General features: G+C 40.3%; 3 protein-coding genes across 5 annotated transcripts; 1 reads left to right on the forward strand and 2 right to left on the reverse strand.

Moving 5' to 3' along the window:
• Window positions 1–586: 586 nt before the first annotated feature.
• On the reverse strand, window positions 587–3,079 carry LOC5520007 (potassium voltage-gated channel subfamily B member 1). The gene is made up of 4 exons (XM_001639884.3): window positions 2,660–3,079; window positions 2,158–2,403; window positions 1,521–1,847; window positions 587–1,249 (listed from the first exon to the last, which is right to left on the reverse strand). The coding sequence occupies exons 1-4, from the start codon at window positions 2,966–2,968 to the stop codon at window positions 671–673; spliced, it is 1,461 nt and encodes a 486-aa protein (XP_001639934.3). The 5' UTR covers window positions 2,969–3,079; the 3' UTR covers window positions 587–670.
• Window positions 3,080–4,554: 1,475 nt separating this feature from the next.
• On the reverse strand, window positions 4,555–17,901 carry LOC5520009 (mitochondrial 2-oxoglutarate/malate carrier protein). Of its 3 annotated transcripts, XM_048724741.1 has the most exons (14): window positions 17,787–17,901; window positions 16,037–16,098; window positions 15,844–15,934; window positions 15,370–15,453; window positions 15,237–15,280; window positions 14,993–15,071; window positions 14,291–14,381; window positions 14,118–14,208; window positions 13,912–14,011; window positions 13,788–13,839; window positions 7,696–12,076; window positions 5,806–5,976; window positions 5,235–5,411; window positions 4,555–5,016 (listed from the first exon to the last, which is right to left on the reverse strand). In XM_048724741.1, the coding sequence occupies exons 1-11, from the start codon at window positions 17,846–17,848 to the stop codon at window positions 11,909–11,911; spliced, it is 924 nt and encodes a 307-aa protein (XP_048580698.1). In that variant the 5' UTR covers window positions 17,849–17,901; the 3' UTR covers window positions 4,555–5,016; window positions 5,235–5,411; window positions 5,806–5,976; window positions 7,696–11,908. The 3 variants fall into 3 exon arrangements, with proteins under 3 accessions (XP_048580698.1, XP_001639936.2, XP_032220965.2); XM_001639886.3 differs by having other exon boundaries at window positions 5,806–12,076; XM_032365074.2 differs by lacking the exon at window positions 16,037–16,098 and having other exon boundaries at window positions 5,806–12,076; window positions 17,787–17,887.
• Window positions 17,902–17,937: 36 nt separating this feature from the next.
• LOC5520010 (mitochondrial carnitine/acylcarnitine carrier protein) lies at window positions 17,938–19,285 on the forward strand. Its single transcript, XM_001639819.3, has one exon. The coding sequence runs from the start codon at window positions 18,183–18,185 to the stop codon at window positions 19,167–19,169; it is 987 nt and encodes a 328-aa protein (XP_001639869.3). The 5' UTR covers window positions 17,938–18,182; the 3' UTR covers window positions 19,170–19,285.
• Window positions 19,286–19,441: the final 156 nt, after the last annotated feature.

The following is a 19,441-nucleotide window of genomic DNA, read 5'->3' on the forward strand; positions in this document are numbered from 1 at the left end:
AGAAAATAGTAATACAGAATCAAATAAGGAAACAGGTAACATATTGTTTTTCCTTGTAGAGATCCGAACAGTATTCAGTAACTGCACAGCGGCAAAACTGACTAAATAAATGGCAAACTAGAAAACCGACATATTGTAGTACACGCTTTAAAAAGGAGGAAAGGCATGTAGTTTCCGCCCAAGCTAAGCGCCTTTTAACGTGGCAAGCCTCGTCACCGGGTGTTTATATGTTGCGCAACCACTTTTTTTTATGACGTCACCATTTTTATTACCCGCCAAGGAGCGTCTGCCATTTTAATTTTAACGAGACGAGCAGACCGAAGGTAGACGGGAAGGGGGGGGGGGGGGATGGGGAGGGGGGGGGGGATGAATCTATTGCGGGACGAGTCCAGAACGGCTTAGTTTAAACGGTGTATGGAAAGAACTGCGTGTAAACTATGCCTACGAGGTGGGAGAGCTCATAGGCAAAAGTCTGTATAAAATCATATTCAACTTGTCTGTTTTCTTATGCGTTTCTTAACTCTCGCCACTCTCCCTCCTCCGCCGCTTCCCGGAATCGTTTGTGGAACGCAATATCGTACGAGGATAGAATGCCAGAATGAAAACTTTAATTGGTCATAGTTGAAGCTATAGCTATAAAATATTAAAATCAGTAATGAAATAAAGCAGTTTAGAATATATCTGGAGATGAAACCTCTCTGTGTAACCATGCCACCTTATTTCCCGACTGGGTACTGCTTCTACCATCCGAGGCATCAACACCAGGAATGTTAACACCGTTCTGCACAAGAGTGCCGGATTCGCCCACAAGCGTCGTCAAGGTGCCTGCCTCAACCATAGACAACCTACGGCGCACTTCGACACTTTTACGTTGGTCCTTATAAAACTGCGAGAAATTACTCACAATCGTTGGAATCGGGAGTGCAATAAAAATGATACCAGAGATGCAACACAGGGAACCCACAAGTTTCCCTAAAGGTGTGACGGGATAGACGTCACCGTAGCCGACGGTTGTCATGGTGATGATAGACCACCAAAAGGCTTCTGGGATGGATTTGAACATGGAGTTTGGCTCGGCTTCCTCTGCGAAGTAGACAAGTGACGAGAAGAGAGTCATTCCCATTATCAGAAGAGTCCCGAGCAGACCAAGCTCGGCAGTGCTCTGCTTAAAGGTGTACGCTAGAGTCTGAAGACCAACAGAGTGGCGCGCCATCTTGAAGATGCGGACAATACGAAGAATCCGGAGAATCTATGCATAATTTAAACAAGTACGGACGGTTAAAAGATGCAGATTACCAAATACGTGGAGAGGGTGTAACAAACGGAAAGACGGAGGATTTACAAGGCCGACGGAAGACCAATAAATAGATTCCCCGAAGCACGGATGGGACGAACGGACAGACACAAAGAAGACCAATAGATGGATACCCTAAAACAGACGGGATGATAGGACAGGCACACGGAATAAATAGATAGATATATGATAGATGCTCTGAAGGGCAAAAAGGCCATTAACTTACCTGCAAAATGCGCCTCATTTCCACAAACCGATAGTCAAGTTGATTGTCAAACGCAAGGGACAAGAGTTCGAAATAATAGGGTAAGATGGCAAGTAAGTCTATCGTATTCATGATGCTTTTGAGGAATGGAACAATTCTAGGTGCTGACAGAACGCGAATCAAGTATTCCACAGTAAACCAAGCGATACAGCCAGCTTCGATACCAGCAAGAACAGCGTTGTCTGCAGTCTCTCCTTTATCAAGCTTAATACGCAAGGAGTCGATGGTGTTGAGGCACAGGGCCACGGTGGATAGCATCACGAAGAAGCTGGACAAAAGGTATACAATCTGGTGGATAAGAAAGTATAAGGTGAAAACATTACCAGAAGGACAAGAAATAAAATAATGGAAAAGCAAACAATAGAAAACAGATATTATGGTCAAGAGTGTGTGAATCCTGGAAGTGAGTCTCAGTAGCTCTCGCAGCAGCCTCACGTGATCCTTATGTCTCACAAATTTGTGTATTGTCTCCTCTAAATTCTCATTGCTATCCTTGTCTTTAAACTTTTCTTATTCTATAATCTAAAGAATAACATATTTCATCAATTCTATCCTACTTTTTCATTTTTTTCTTTAACCTTCAACCTTATTCACCAACCTTAGCCATAAAGGAAGAGTGGGGATTTTCAAACAAGTCCCACATCTTCCTTTTCAATCGGGCCAGTTTGCTTCGACTCTCAACCTCCAGTAGTAGATCGACCTCATCTTGTTCTTTCTTCAAATTCAAGTCTTTCTTAAACGCTTCCTTGATTTTCATCAGGTTTTCTACAGCTTCATTCTCTTGATGGAAGTGGTTATAACAGCAATCGTCCATGTTCTTGATCGAAATTCCCCAGTACTTTAGCTGTTAGTGTTAAAGAGCGCTCGTAATAAATAATGCAATAAGGGGAGGGCGAAACAAGGGACAGAAATTGTTAATATATTTTAGTAATAAAAACAGGAAATTATATATATATATATATATATATATATATATATATATATATATATATATATATATATATATATATATATATATATATATATATGTGTGTGTGTGATGGCGTTTATTGTTATGGCGTTTATTATTATTGTTCTATGAAGTATTTATTAACTCCTACCTCTCGTTGAAAATGCTCAATACAAATAGTCCTGGGGAAATGGAACTTTCCATTGCGGTAATAGCACATGATTGTGTTGAAAATTTCAGGGTCTCTTTGGAAGAAGACTTCTGCTGTTTTCTCGCCCATTTTGACGCCATCACAGAGCTCCTGCCAGTTGTCTCCATGCTCATACCAAAAGTAGACCTTTCCTAATCGTGTAAATGGGAACTCTTTGATTGAGCTCCACAATAGTTCGAAACGTACCCCACTGATGTTTAGGTGGGCATTGCCGTTCAGATCAAGCACTGCGTCGCTATCCTTCGGCATGGATAGCCATCGGCACACAAAGCAGAGTATGATTACGACTATAATTTATCATCACCATGTAAGCTGTTCTCTTTTAAAAATAAATATTACCAAACAATTAGAATATCCGTGACGTCATAGAGAACAGCCGCCGCGCGCGCACATACCCACACCGGCCAGTGAAAAGGGTTAATTGTTCTGTGGAATCTATAAATGCTTTCTTTTCCCGCAGAAACTGTTGCATGTTAATCAGAGGTGTATATGATGGGTTATAGGTAGGAACTGTTTTAGGAGATGATTCGAACGAATTTCTTGGTAGAAGAAAAAAAGATGATATAGCAACGCGCGCGTTCCATGCGCGGATCAGTGATTCCGATAAGAAGTTTGAGGATAAACGAGTTTCAGGAATGTGTGCATAATAAATTGTCTGTTAATCGAAACAATTAAATGTCCATACTATTAATCAAGAGAGCATCTTATGCTCTTAATATATGACAAGACAAACAGCAGTTCATGCGCGCGCGATCCGCTTGTTTGATGAGTAAACTGCGCTTTCGATGAGTGAACTGCACGTGCTCAAAACATGGGGAGTCCCGCGTCGAGATTAGGGCCGTCGCTAACGTGCATAATTTTCCATAAGGTCCACCAGCACAGCCACACCTTTATATTATTTATAAATCACTATGATCTGCCCAACTGAAGTTAGCTGGCACTGGTAGAGCCACAACACACTTTAGGGACAAGAACTACACACTTCAGAGACGCGCACAACACATTTCAGCGACGCGCACAACACACTTCAGGGACAAGAACTACACACTTCAGAGACGCGCACAACACATTTCAGCGACGCGCACAACACACTTCAGGGACAAGAACTACACACTTCAGAGACGCGCACAACACATTTCAGGGACAAGAACTACACACTTTCAGAGACGCGCACAACACATTTCAGTGACGCGCACAACACACTTCAGCGACGCGCACAACACACTTCAGGGACGCGCAAAACACACTTCAGGAACGCGCAGAACACACTTCAAGGACGCGCACAACACATTTCAGCGACGCGCACAACACACTTCAGCGACGCGCACAACACATTTCAGGAACAAGAACTACACACTTTCAAAGACGCGCACAACACATTTCAGCGACGCGCACAACACACTTCAGCGACGCGCACAACACACTTCAGGGACAAGAACTACACACTTCAGAGACGCGCACAACACATTTCAGCGACGCGCACAACACACTTCAGCGACGCGCACAACACACTTCAGGGACGCGCAAAACACACTCCAGGAACGCGCAGAACACACTTCAAGGACGCGCACAACACACTTCAGGGACGCGCACTTCACACTTCAGGGACGCGCACTTCACACTTCAGGGACGCTCACAACACACTTTAGGAAAGCGAGCAACACATTTTAGGGACGCTCACAACACACTTTAGGGACGCTCACAACACACTTTAGGGACTCGCACAACACACTTTAGGAAAGCGAGCAACACACTTTAGGGACTCGCACAACACACTTTAGGAAAGCGAGCAACACACTTTAGGGACTCTCACAACACACTCACAACAAAGACTATTTCCATACCAAGTATGTTTACTTTCTGCAGAGACTAAACGAAATTACAAATTAAATGAGAAGAGAATTATACTATAGCCACGAAGTATAGAATATTTCTTGCTCGGCATCTTATGAGGATCAAAATTTAAGCTTCAACGATCCTAGAATTAAAATACAAGTGCCAAGGTACAATGGTCCCTGGATAAAAATACAGAGTCCTTGGGATACAAAAAGATCAAGGTATCTATTTCTATGGAGCAGGTGGACAGGGCTCGTCGTGCTCATAGGTGCAGTATCCATAAGGACCAGTTTCCTTGAAGTTCAGCCCAGCGGGGCAGTCCATCGGCGTTGGGTTGAAGATCACATTGTATGGGTGAACTCCCCCTACACATGCCAAATAGCGGTGGCACAGGCCATTAGCCGTGTTGCGCCCGGGCCAGGCGTAGTTGTGTCCGGCAATCTTGCCAGCGCAGAAACCAGCTGCAAGAAACCACAAAAGCCACACTCTGAACAAATTCAAGACTCGGAGTGAAGTTCTTATCAGCATAAATGTAGTATGTACATTTGTGAAGTATGTATTTCTAGTTCAATTAACGTACTGAATTGCATGTGAACACAATTCCTTTAGGGGATTCTGGTAGTTATTGGATAATGAAATGGGTTAAGTTGACTGAATCCGCGAGTGTCTTCATTTTTACCTGTAGGAGAACAGTCGGATTGTTCAGGGTGGACACAGATGTGGTCCTGCTGTCTCCACTCGGTGCCTGGTGCGCACGGTCGGCGAATGGGGTTCAGGGCAGCGTCACACTGCACGTAGACACTGCAGTTTCCTTGGGTATCTGCGAACATCTCTCCCTCGTGGGTGCAGGGAGGTGCTGAGTTACAAGCGGTAGCATGATAAGTCACGAATCAAATTTACTTCATGTATATTTTTTGTCAATTTGTTACGTTATTTGATATGGGGTAGGTATCTATCGGTTTTGTTATTAATTCCAGGTGGAGAGCATCTAGTATAGAACCAGCCGATTTAACGTTACCAATATTGGAAAAAGACTACAGCGCTCACAGTCCAAAATATTTGTTTAAAATCAAAAATAGTAACCAATGCTTAATTTTTGGATTCCTATAAAAAGCTGTAATTTATGTTTCGTAATAAAAAAATGCTTAAAGTTTGCTGTTATATCAACAAAGAAACAAGAACGTTTTGACAAATGCATTTGTACAGTAAGAAAGTGGTATAAAATCAAAGGAAACCGAAGGTCATATCACCTGCATATGCAGCATAGAAAAGCGTCGCGAAGACGGCGATCCCGATAAGATATTTCATTCTTGTTGAGTTTTCTTGAAGTCTTCTTCTGAACTCTAAAGATGAAGTGATAGAGAGCTGAACTGCGCTCATTTCTTATACCCTTGTGCGTGACGTCACAGATCCCCTAGAAGCTGATATCAAAGACACGCCCATTTTCCGGTATAATGGTTGAAATATTATCTTATTGAAACCTCAATATCAACATCTGAGAACATTCCACCATGTCAGCCGCTTTCTAGAACCATGCATAAGAATTTAAGTGCTTAGAACGAGCAATATAGGGAAGGCACGTCCGTTATTATAAGACTTATAGATGAAAACAGTGTTCAAGTCGTTACATTAGCCAATTTTTCATTCCTTTACGTCATGTAGCCTTGTGTTACAATAGTTATATCGGTGGGCCGATCGACATCGAGTCAAATTCACATTAGTTAGAAGACACAAGTTTAAGGCAGGAACAGAATCATCAATGTAGACGCTATTCTACGCTACCGTTCAGATATCGATTATTTGGTTTGGTAACAAAGACTGAAACGCGCCAGGATAAGCATGGACACAACAGAACGTTTCTCATTTTCCTGTTTTGCTATCCTGTTTACTTTGAAGAGCTATTCCTGTTACTCAAATTGTTTATATTTTTGTAAAAAAATAAAAAATAAAATAAATAACTAAAGAAAAAAAAAAGAAATTCGTCTTGGTATAGAAGATTCGTGAATACTCCAAACATTATTGTGTTGAATTGATATTTATTACTTTCAATTGTTTAACTTCGCACACTTAGTGCTGAGTTTTCATTTTTGAACTGACGGGCTCTCGTTTAATGTCACTAAGGTCAAGGAGAAGTCAATATGGGAAAGGGCGTGTTGAACATTCCATGGGCCCACGTTCAACACTATATATTATCAATATATAACGAAATACATAATTATTAGCTTTTTCTTTAGCTATTTACTGTTAATCAATGTGAATGAGATCTGTGACATATATCACCAACACATGCGGTACTTTGGCCATTTCACTAAACTTGTTAACCTTGTTAATCTGACCGATATGAACCGTTGAATAAATAAAAATAGAATACGGAAAATTAATCATTTAACCTCTTGAACAACTTCATGAGGTATGTTGTGCAATAAATTTAATGTTGACTTACTCTTGATGATGAGGGTGATTACATACATACTACAATAAATGCACTACACATGAAGTTAACACGGCAATGATGTTTCATCGAGTCGCAGTCAAGAGATGGTTAAAAAATAAAAACAGAAAATACAACAGAATATATCACGTGCTACTTAAGTCAATTTCCCTTGCTTGGACCAATACAGACGGTTGAATAAAATAAAAATAGAACAAGGAAAATAGATGATGCCCTCTTCAACGTCAAGTGGTTTATTGTGTGATGATTTGTAAATAGATGACCATATTGGGTTCCAAATATTAACCCGCCCTTATAGGGATGCACACAAATATACATAAAAAATTAAACCTAAACTAACATGTTCTTAATAAAAGCTGTAAAATACTAGTAGAGTGGTTTTCAAAATCCCGTGGAACAAAATGTAGTTGTTAAAGTGTAATAGTCAAGCCAGAACAAAATAGAAAAAATACATTACAGTGTCATAGTACGAAATAAACTAAATAGTATCACGGGTTTTTGAAAACCACTATATGCACCTATTTCAAATAATAACATTGCAAATAGCAAATGCCAAATTGCCAGTTCTACTATTGAAAGATATTGTCATATTTTTACTAAAAAATAAAAATATGGATACATAGTTTACCTATGATCATTATTCTCGAAAGCTATCAATACCCATAAGAAGGATCGGTGTAAGTCCTACCATTTGTCATTCTTCGTTTACACAGAATTATCAGGATGATGGCGCTGGTTTAACAGAATCTTTGTGCCTTCCATTTGGTCTACACAACGGCCCGGCGACCTGATATTAGAAAGTCGACTTTGTTCAGAAAACACACAGAGTGAGCTTATCATGTAAACTCAATTTATTCCCAGTTTTTTTTATTCATTGAAGTACCGAGGACGTCTGTAAATAAGCTCAATCATATACGATACTGCTCTGATGGCCATTCGACTATGACAAGGGTCTAAGTTGGATTCCACAATAGCCCAATGGTCCCTTCCACCGAATCATTTTCCCTTAATCCCGATCCCTGCAGCATTTCTATCCAGAATCCCGTAACCGATCGCAAAAAAAAAAAAAACGAATCTCGCATCCTGAAAAAGCTTTTGAAGACCGTCTATATTCAGTGGAGTCCTTCACATACACTGTTTTTTTTTTATAAGAACGTCAAATTTTCAGCATTTTAAGGCTAAAAGTGTTCTTAACGATGCTCTTAAATTTTATAGTGCTTATAAAATATAGTACCCACTGAATATTTAGGAAGGGTATTAGAAGAATGATCAATAGCAATAATATTTGAGGTTGTTATTGATAAACACAATTTGACACTGCATTTTAGAACACATCAGACTAATAAAGTAATATTTTGCTGTTATCTGAGCCTCGGCATGTTCTTAAAATTTGGTGAAATCTCAGCCTTGACGTTCTTATAAAAAAGAGTGTATTGTATCCATCACAACAGCTTTTTGTGAAATCATTTTCACAAACAAGAAAATACATTTTGAGCTGATCATATATTTTCCTGTCTGACTAAACGCTGTTCTAACAATCATTAGCCTGAGTGCACTTGGCAAAGCACCTAAGTGCTGGGATTGGAGCTAGCGGCACGATTTCAGAGTCACGCATTTGACAAAGAGAATTCTGAAATCCCAAAATGGCAAGCTTGGGCGAAAAACATGTTTTGATGAACATCGTTTTAATTCAAGACATAATCTAAGCGTTTATGCACATCTTAAATATCAGCGTCCTACCAATATCCACAGCATCGCGGGCATACCACTGCTTTACACTTAAGTAACGCTGACGTGAGATCCGGTTTGTTAAACGACTAGCAATTATGCGTTCTTTTTCTTCTATTTTTGGTTATCAACAAAAGAAACTTCGCCATACGCGACACACTTCGCTGATAAGACCCTTTGCAAGATATTGATTGTGCTTTTTGCAACAACAAAGCCAGCTAGCTTCAAAATTAATTTTTCCTTAAATTGCCCGACACTAACTAACACTTATTCAAAGACATAACACTTATTAAAAGCATAAAAAATAACAACCAAATATCAACAACTAAACGCAACTATTAAAGGTTCTTATATCAATATAGAGGTTCTTATATCAATATATGTTGCAATGACGCACTTTGTTTGACGTATTAGAACTGAGCTTTTCTATTAGTATATTAAAATACAAAATCAACGCAAAAAAAAAAATGAACAAACAACATGTTCATTCTGCTTTAATTGGAACATTTACTGAAGACGTTTTCGTAAGTATGTATATAAGCCGGTGGGAAATCGTCCTCCTTTTTATCATTCCTCCACTGTTTTGTGTTTACCGGGAGTGTGCGTGTGAGGTGTTTGGTTTATAGATATTGGCTATAATCATCTTATCACTAGGGAAACTAATGATATAAATCCTACTTCAGGGAGCCTGCCGAGTTAGAATTATATATAAACAATTAACTAAAAGAGAGATTAATGTCACAAAGAATATGTAGCTTGCAGCAGGTAAACATCCGGATCCTATGACCCCTTGGATAAAAAGAGTTTCTAGATGGATCTAGTGACCTATTACAAGAGCCGCAGGCCCGTACCCAGCATTTTTCTTGGTGGGGTGCAAAACTAATTTCTTCCCTGAGGGAGTCCTTTGATAAAATTCTGAACATCCCCTGAAAAAAAAGGAATTTTTTTATGCCTTTGCAGTATTGCCACGGGATGTTTATTGTCGTATTTGGCTACATACCAGACTGATCTAGCTGATGCTTGGGGGGGGGGGGGGGGGGGGGGTCGTTCGCCCCTTGGGTACGGGCCCTGAGCCGACTGAACTTAATTGATCTCCGTGGTCAAGGAATGCTAAACTGGGACCCACCCTGCGTTATTTCGCCCCTGACGTTATTCTTAAATAACATGTGAGTCGTGAGGCACAGAGCGAATAAAGTTAATTGCTCAGCCTTATAAAACTTCTAAGCTGTTTGCGCTTAGAAGTTTCACTAGGCTTTTTTTAAATAGATTTTAAGTCCTCTCTAGTATTTTTTTTTTTTTGTCGCCTGGATATACGTACAAATGGCTTATTAATTTCTGGTTGAGAATATAGGTGGGATAGCTTTAATAACGTTTTCCCAAATTTACTGCATTCCGATTTTACAAAATCAAAAATAATTCAGAGTCTCCGAGGCACTGAGTAGACTGATACTGAATACAAAAACCATACTCGCAAATACCTTATGAAAGGGGTTACACGGTAAAATCCACACCACTAGGGTAGAAAGGACACTGCAAGGGCCCCTTCAGTTAAATCCCTTGTGAAAGGGGTTACGTCAGCGCATCTCGTCAACTGTCACCTTTTCAAAGGGCCGTACGCGATAGATCCCTTTCACTAGGGAAATGAAGCGAGGCGCACATTTTGAAAGGGCAGGTCGGAATTAAATTGGATGGCCGGAATTATATTGACACTCGTTTTAAGTGAAACGAACGATCAGGCTAGGGTATACAAGAACTCTATCAGATTTTATCCGGATACCCTAGCCTAAAAATAATCTATATATAGAACAGATTTTGGCTAATCACCCTATTCTTGCAGCTGAAAAACTGAATTATTAGGAGAGCAGGAAGGAACCATGCCACAAATGCACCATGAAATACAACAAACGAATGATGAAATACATCGAACGTCTCGTTTTTTTTTTTTTTTGGGGGGGGGGGGGGGGAACGAATAACTTAGGAAATAAAAGCATTAGAGCAAAGGCGAGAACAAACCAACACAACTCAGATCGGAACCGAGAAACATGACGGAAAAACCTGGAAAACACGCAATTCCAGATAGAGAGAGAAGACACCATTTCTTAAAATGGCTATAGGTTCCTTGAATTACGGACTGATTTTCAAAACACAAATAACATAACCAGATTTTGGCTTTTTAAGGTAATTTTTCCTTGATTATCATTGCCTGTGTAACAGTTCAGAGACGAAAAGCTCAAATTTCAATGACACAAAAAGTTGCATCAATTTAAAAAAGTGCACTTGCTATAAGTTAAGTACTCAGAGAAATTCTCCGCCTTATTCGATGTGAAATGGGCTTATTCGAAGCGTCATGTCATGTTTTTCCGTTAAATCGAACCGAGATTCAAACCTGTACCAAGTGGGAAGGACACAGCACAATGCCCCAAAGAAATCCATAGATTTTATTTATTAAGATGGCGGCGCAATTTGACCACCTTACTTTCTGGACACTAAATTTCGCGTCACTTTTATCTCGCGACATTTTGAGAATCTTGAAAATCATAGGTGCTTTGCGCAGAAGTGCTCGACTGAAGAACAAATGCGTAACATTGTCTTTTTCATAGGCTCAGACCGCGCATGGAATAAAATTATACTTACAACTGCCATCATCTTTAATAAAATCTGCCGGTTTAGTCTAAAAAGCAGCTTAGCAGTGGGAGAATATTCATATATTAATCATCGTTACTGAGAATATCGATAAATCAACAATCCTCACTTATCTTTTTGGATAGAGAGAAAAAAAGAGTAGCTTAGCTACAGTTCATCGCTGAATCGACGTATAACTAAAATAAAAAAAAAATCACAATAGTGTAATTAGATCATTATATTTTTTCTTAATCTAGTGTACTTAGGCTGGCATCGTACTAGATACGGCCCTGAAGCCCAGGACAATAGTTACTACAGTTCACATTCAAAATATTTTACTGTTATGATTACTTTATCTCTTGAAGAGGTAAATCTTGGTTAACCTATTATTCACTCCTTTTCCTGGAGTATAACAGTGATATATTTTGTGTTGATCCAATGATAGCTCAGGGGTTAACTAGAAGCATACTGGGCCAATGAGGTTAAAATATCGCGGGATAGTACTTGTAAGTTCTAGGTCTTTTGAATACAACTCTACCATGTCTTTTGTTTTACATGGTCGCAGATGTCCCCCCGTAGAAGTAGTTTGCGGCTCTGTTCAGCTGCTCCAGGAATATGAAGGTAAGGACGGTGTGCGGGCCGATACGGAAGTAGTAAGGGGTGAAACCCTTCCACAGTGCGAACACGCCCTCATTACGGACTATGCGCACCAGAACATCCTGTAACGGGACACAACACTGAGTCAGATAGACCTCTAAAAGTTAAGTGGTTATTGGAATCATTTCCTTTCAGTCGCGTCTTGTCATGTCTCCATCTCCCAGGTATAGGAACTGCAGCAATGTCATGTCCATTTACATACATAGGCATGAGTCACACAGGGGGATGTGCAGCAATGTCATGTCCATTTACATACATAGGCATGAGTCACACAGGGGGATGCGCTGCAATGTCATGTTCATTTACATACATAGGCATGAGTCACACAGGGGGATGTGCAGCAATGTCATGTCCATTTACATACATAGGCATGAGTCACACAGAGGGATGCGCAGCAATGTCATGTTCATTTACATACATAGGCATGAGTCACACAGGGGGATGCGCAGCAATGTCATGTCCATTTACATACATAGGCATGAGTCACACAGAGGGATGCGCAGCAATGTCATGTTCATTTACATACATAGGCATGAGTCACACAGGGGGATGCGCAGCAATGTCATGTTCATTTACATACATAGGCATGCGTCACACAGGGGGATGCGCTGCAATGTCATGTCCATTTACATACATAGGCATGAGTCACACAGGGGGATGCGCTGCAATGTCATGTCCATTTACATACATAGGCATGAGTCACACAGGGGGATGCGCTGCAATGTCATGTCCATTTACATACATAGGCATGAGTCACACAGGGGGATGCGCTGCAATGTCATGTCCATTTACATACATAGGCATGAGTCACACAGAGGGATGCGCAGCAATGTCATGTTCATTTACATACATAGGCATGAGTCACACAGGGGGATGCGCAGCAATGTCATGTTCATTTACATACATAGGCATGAGTCACACAGGGGGATGCGCAGCAATGTCATGTCCATTTACATACATAGGCATCAGTCACACAGGGGGATGCGCAGCAATGTCATGTTCGTTTACATACATAGGCATGAGTCACACAGGGGTATGCGCAGCAATGTCATGTCCATTTACATACATAGGCATGAGTCACACAGGTGGATGCGCTGCAATGTCATGTCAATTTACATACATAGGCATGAGTCACACAGGGGGATGCGCAGCAATGTCATGTTCATTTACATACATAGGCATGAGTCACACAGGGGGATGCGCTGCAATGTCATGTCCATTTACATACATAGGCATGAGTCACACAGGAGGATGCGCTGCAATGTCATGTCCATTTACATACATAGGCATGCATCACACAGGGGGAAGCGCTGCAATGTCATGTCCATTTACATACATAGGCATGAGTCACACAGGGGGATGCGCTGCAATGTCATGTCCATTTACATACATAGGCATGAGTCACACAGGGGGATGCGCTGCAATGTCATGTCCATTTACATACATAGGCATGAGTCACACAGGGGGATGCGCAGCAATGTCATGTCCATTTACATACATAGGCATGAGTCACACAGGGGGATGTGCAGCAATGTCATGTCCATTTACATACATAGGCGTGAGTCACACAGGGGGATGCCCAGGGTGCGCCCAACCCCCCCTTGGCCAAAAAAGCTGGCAATTTCTTATTGAAGGATTGTCAAATACTAACTTTTTCCATATGATACGTATGACTGTGCACCCCATCTCAGCTAATCCTGGGTATGCGCTTGATAGAAGACACTTGGCCCTATCTATGGTGGTTAATTCATGTATCAACTGTACTAAACTCACCATTGTCCCTTTGTATTCAGGTTTTCCATCAATTATCCGCATATTTTGTATTCTACAAATAAACACACAAATATATTTTCATGTGACGGTATACAGACTAGCTAAGCCAACTGATGGTTTTTACCTGGTCTTGGCAATATCAACAGGCATAGAGGCAACAGTGGTCGCAAGCCCACTGATCATGCTTGCTCCAAAATGACAGACTATGTTATCCTCAAAATATTCTGGAAAAAAAAGGACAGTAACAAGTAAGAATGGGAAAAATAATGAATGTTTTAAACTGTTTTCAATTAAGAAATAAAATGTTTCTTTAGGAGAATCCCAACATACTGGTAGATAAAAGGAGTTGCTTTGCTTGGGAATAAGTGGCCAACTGAGCTGCATTTACAACCATGGCACGGACGGCAGTTGGAATGTAGCCCTAGAAGAACAAGTTTGTTACCTTGCTGTTATACCCGGGTGTTCTCAAGAAAAGTTTTAAACTAGAAACTCTGTTGACTTACCCTCCACAACGTAAGAACGCCTTCCTCTTTTGACATGCGATACAGAGCATTAAACACATTTGTGTATCCTCTTCTCTGCTCTGGAGGAAGCCTAAAGAAAACAGTAAGGCTTTGTGTACGGTGACAGAACTTAGTATATCAGACCTCTCAAGTTGGAATTTTCTGAAAGAGTGAGATTTCCGTGAAGGGGCCCTAGCGCGGACTGCTGTACGGGTGAGAGAGGTGGTATAGAGGTTCCCCTCAGAAAATTTTTAAATTTACACCAATCAAATGGTTTAATTTTAGACTACTAAACCGAAGACTAATCAAAAAGTAGAATCGATTTTACATGAAATTTTCAAGCTTTTAACCTTTTATTTTATAAATTTTATTTAACATATAACAGCATATAAATAAATCATGAGAAATGATTATCTCAGCGTGAAAGCGTGATATGATATTTAAATGCACGAGTCTCACACTGAAAGCCTGAGACTTGATAGGTCTGGTATATTGTAGCTAATTTGGCAAGCTTCATTGTTCATTTTTATCAATTTTGGAAAGAGGAGTAAGTGCACATTGCTTCTTATTTTTCAAATCACTTATTTCCTACTAAATGCTGTTTAACTATTTTCCACAACCTTCTTAGAATGTGGCCTAACATTATCTAGTCAATGTTCAATGTGTTATTCAAATGGCAGTGGTCGTTAGTATAATATGTACCTTCCATCAGAGGTCATTCTGATCAGTGAGATTTCAGCTGGTGTGCCAACAAACGAGCCAATTGCCCCTGCAGTCATGCCTGTGATTCAGATATTGAAATCTGTTAATGATTAACAACAACAACAACAACAACAACTATAGATGTGGACATTTTTACAGACTGGTGTGCAATATGCATGTAACTGATAACCTTTTGATTTAACATTTAAAAAAACTGATGTTAATCATACTAAATAGGACATACCAAGAGCACATTTCTTGAAAAACCCAGGTGCAGAACCATCTGGGCTATAATCATGTAAAAAAAAGTTCATTTATTTCATTTTAATTCATTTTCCGTTCATACTTATTAGATATGGACAACAACTACCACCTACTTTTTAAAATGCTGCAACAGATTTGTGTAAACCCCTAATCTGGTCGTAGTATAAGTTGCTTGCCTGAGGAGACCAGCTGAAAGACTGAAAAGTGATAATAATCATTTATATAAATTGTTTAAAAAAAATATATGTTTGTGTGTTTTAAGCCACCCTTAAAACATGACACTTTATTTACTTTTGCAACACTTCCTGATTTTTAAACAAAATCAAAACATTTGCATCCAACATTTGTATTGAGGGTAAATGTTTAGCCACCCACCAAACATTGCACACACTTCATGCTATTATCAGTCAGAGCTAGAAATGTCCTTGATGCTCCTTTGATATCTCATGATGCCATAATAGAACATAGAAACATACTCATATTTTATGAAAATCTTTTGTTTTTAGCCACCTTGCAAAACCTGCTGCCGCATTTATTTCCCCATTATTTACCCAAACAGTGTAGAAGTACCTATTGCTATCATTTACCCGTTGTAGACCCCTAGAAATCCTTCATTCCGAAGAATGCTCATCACTACATGAACACTGCTCCTGTACTCCTTAGTGGCTCCTCCGATACCTAATCACACGAAAAGGGTAAAACAAGATTCAGTTTAGTTTATTTTAATTTGTTTACTGTAGTATGATTACAAAAGAGCTTAAATATAAATATGATAATTACCACTCATCTGCATCCTGTTCTTTACCAAGTCCAGTGGCTGAACAAAGAATGTTGCACCCATTCTACAGACAGACGTTTAAACTTTTATATAGCAGCACCATGTTGTGCGGTGAACCACAAGGGATGGATTTTTAGGTTGCTGCATTTGCAAAAGTTAATCCACTGAAGGAAATTGCAATTTTCTGGCATCTGACTATAGCTGCCAATTGTGTATATTGCTAGTTAAATTCCGTAATCCTTTTTGAAGCATTTATCATTTTTTTATTACTACATTAATGTAGCAGTTCTGCTGTCTTGTAGCAGTCAAATATTCTGGAGGAATAAATAAACACTCAAAATGTTCAATTACTACTACTCTCTCAGTCTCGCTGCACTTGGTGGTGCATGGGTATTACACAGGTAACCCATTGGGAATGGATGCAACAGGTATCACAACAATAGAATCCAATCATTTGATTGCAGCCCATTCCCGAAAAAGCTGGGTCTTTTATGAGTGATCAGGTAGCATAAGGAGAGTTCCACTCTGTCTGGATGTCTCATGCGTGTGATTAAATGAGTTGATGTATCTTTAAAAATGATTATTTGATTACAGGATTCAGCACAGAATCAGATTTTTAGTGTATGGGGGGGGGGGGGGAGGGGGGACTGGGTGGCACTAGTTGGCAGAGCATCACTCTGTATTGCCAGATTCCCCATCATGGGGTCCTTGGTTTGATTCCAGGAAAAGAGTTGAATTACCAGTTGGTTTCAAGGTTTTTTTGCATGGTTGAATAAGTAAATTATAATTGCTAAGAGTGCATGACATAAGTGACCTTAAGATTAACAACAACCTTTTAGCATGCAGAGAAATCTAACTTGTGCATAAGCAGGCCCAGACACAGGAATTTTCTTGAGAGGGTGCGAAATCCAAAAAGTGGACCTATTTTTTCTGGGGGGGGGGGGGGGGGGGGGTGGGGAGGGGGGGAAGGGAGTTCTTTGATAAAAATCTGACCACCCCCGAAATAACAAAAAGGGAGATTTTATGCCTTTGCAGTACCTCCAAGGCACGTCTATTGTCTGGTTTGGCTACTACAAAAAAGTCTGACTTATGGATTGATGACACACCAGAGTGAACTAGCCTTTGCTTTATAGTTTTGTCTACAAAATAGCATGCCTATTGAGAACTTGCCATTGGGCCCCCTGGGCCTGATAAGTGTAAGAGAGATTTGACGGGCATGATCTTTCACCAACTCCCATCTTCATTTCAACTAGCTGGCATATTTGTAAACATTCCAGACGTAAACAGATTGCAATTGTTACTTAGCTGTCATAAACAGAGCTAAAATAAATTGATTCCTATATTGGCGGGATCCTATAATGCCCGCTATTGAGATAGGAGTGAAATCGGTGGGGGATATATTGGTGGATTATGGCAGATCGCGAGGATGAACAAAAATGTTAACAAAACTGCACGAAACCAACAACCAAACAAACATTAACAATTTAACAAGATTCGTGTTAAAACAACAAGACAATCATAGGCATCAAGTAAGCACGAGTTAAATTCCCGTTCAGGAAACAAACGATTGATTATTTTTCTTCAGGCCTAACAGAATCAAGAATCAATTGTCTTGTTGATTCAAAATTGTGAATTGATGTCCACGTCGGCTTTGTGCACTTGTGCGAGTTTATTGGCGCAAACAGTACGACAATATCAATAATCTGCAGCAGAAATCACAGCAAATATATCAAAACTTCGTCGTTCACTTACCCAGATAGGCCGCCCATAACGAAGCGTGCATAATTGGGAATACCGGCCTTTTTGTCCGTCATTTTGGAAATTTGTGCGAACTTACAAGGTAACCAGGCCTTCTCTTGTAGAAGAGAGGGTCACGGGAAATAACTGCACCGTGTTATTTTCCGTCAAATTTTCAAAGTACACTTTCATTACTTTTCAATTACATTTTGAAATAATTTCTATGGATGTTGACTTTGAGGCATAATTTAGAATAGTTTCCATTTTCATGACTATCTTTTTGTTTTCCTGAAATAATGAGCGGCCAGCCACAAAAACACAGGTATGTGTCAGCGGTGTTGCGCAATTGGCGGGTCAATGATATCAACAAACCAACCGTAAAAACGCAAGACTTCGAACACGCAGCTCAAAATGGAAACCACCGACCAAAATGTACCCGTCAAAACCAGCGCCACATATTCAGAAGTTAACATGGAAGTATCACAGGAAAAAGAAATAGACTCCACTCGACCCAAATTCTCGGTACTGAAAAATAGTATCGCCGGGTCAGCCGCTGGGGCTGCAGCGAATCTTGTAGGATTTCCTCTCGACACAATCAAAGTTCGACTACAAGCAATGCCTTTACCTAAACCTGGCGAACCGTGGATGTATAAGAACTCATTCGACTGCTTCTTCAAAATTATTAGAAACGAAGGAGTTTATTATTTATTTCGTGGAGTGACAGTTCCAATCCTGAATTCTATTCCCAATACAACTGTCTTATTTTCATGTGTATCGTTTGTCAAGAGTTACAAGCTACCGGTATCTAAAGACCCGGAGCTATTACGCTCTTTAGCAGCAGGAATGATTGCTGGAGTTGCTACATCATTTGTTTTAACGCCTCTGGACCGGGTAAAGTGTATTCTACAGATAGAAAAAGCTTTCGGTGGAAGCTCATACGGCGGGCCTGTGGACTGCTTACGAAGGATCTACCGCGAGGCAGGTGTTAGAGGGGTGTACAAGGGAATCTCCGTGACGGCAATGCGTGATATACCTGGCTGGGGTGCCATGTTTTTCACTAATGAACTCTGTCATAGGGCAATCACCGGCGAAAAAAATCATTTAACCCGACATATCGGTCCGGGCGGTGTATTAGTTTCCGGAGCAATTGCAGGAATGGCGTACTGGACTGCCGGACTCCCAGCGGACGTTTTAAAAACTCGATATCAGACAGCACCACCAGGTCGATATGGTAGAGTTCTTGACGTACTGCGTACTTTGGTTCGCTACGAGGGATTCACAGCTTTATACACAGGGTTTGGGGCAATTCTTATTAGGGCTCTGCCTGTGAATGCAGCTTTCTTCCTAGCATACGATTACACTGCAAGGCTCATTAATTATGCATTCCCAGATTTATGATGCAATTAAAGTTGAATTAGGGTCATTATATCTGGAACGATGACCTTGGAATTAATCAAATGTAAGTTATTACAGAATAAATTAAATGGAAATTAACCTGCATCCACAGGCTTACCAACCTCTCAGTCTCCAATCGATCCCAGTAGCTCAGAATAAGCGGTATTTCCAACGTAGAGGCATCAAGTACGGAAATGCTGAATCCTTCAACTGCTCAAACGTTAGAAACACCGCTTATTCTGAATAAATACACATCACAAAGCAATGCGAGTTTG

This window comes from Nematostella vectensis, chromosome 3, assembly GCF_932526225.1.
Source record: "Nematostella vectensis chromosome 3, jaNemVect1.1, whole genome shotgun sequence".
Lineage (NCBI taxonomy): Eukaryota > Metazoa > Cnidaria > Anthozoa > Actiniaria > Edwardsiidae > Nematostella > Nematostella vectensis.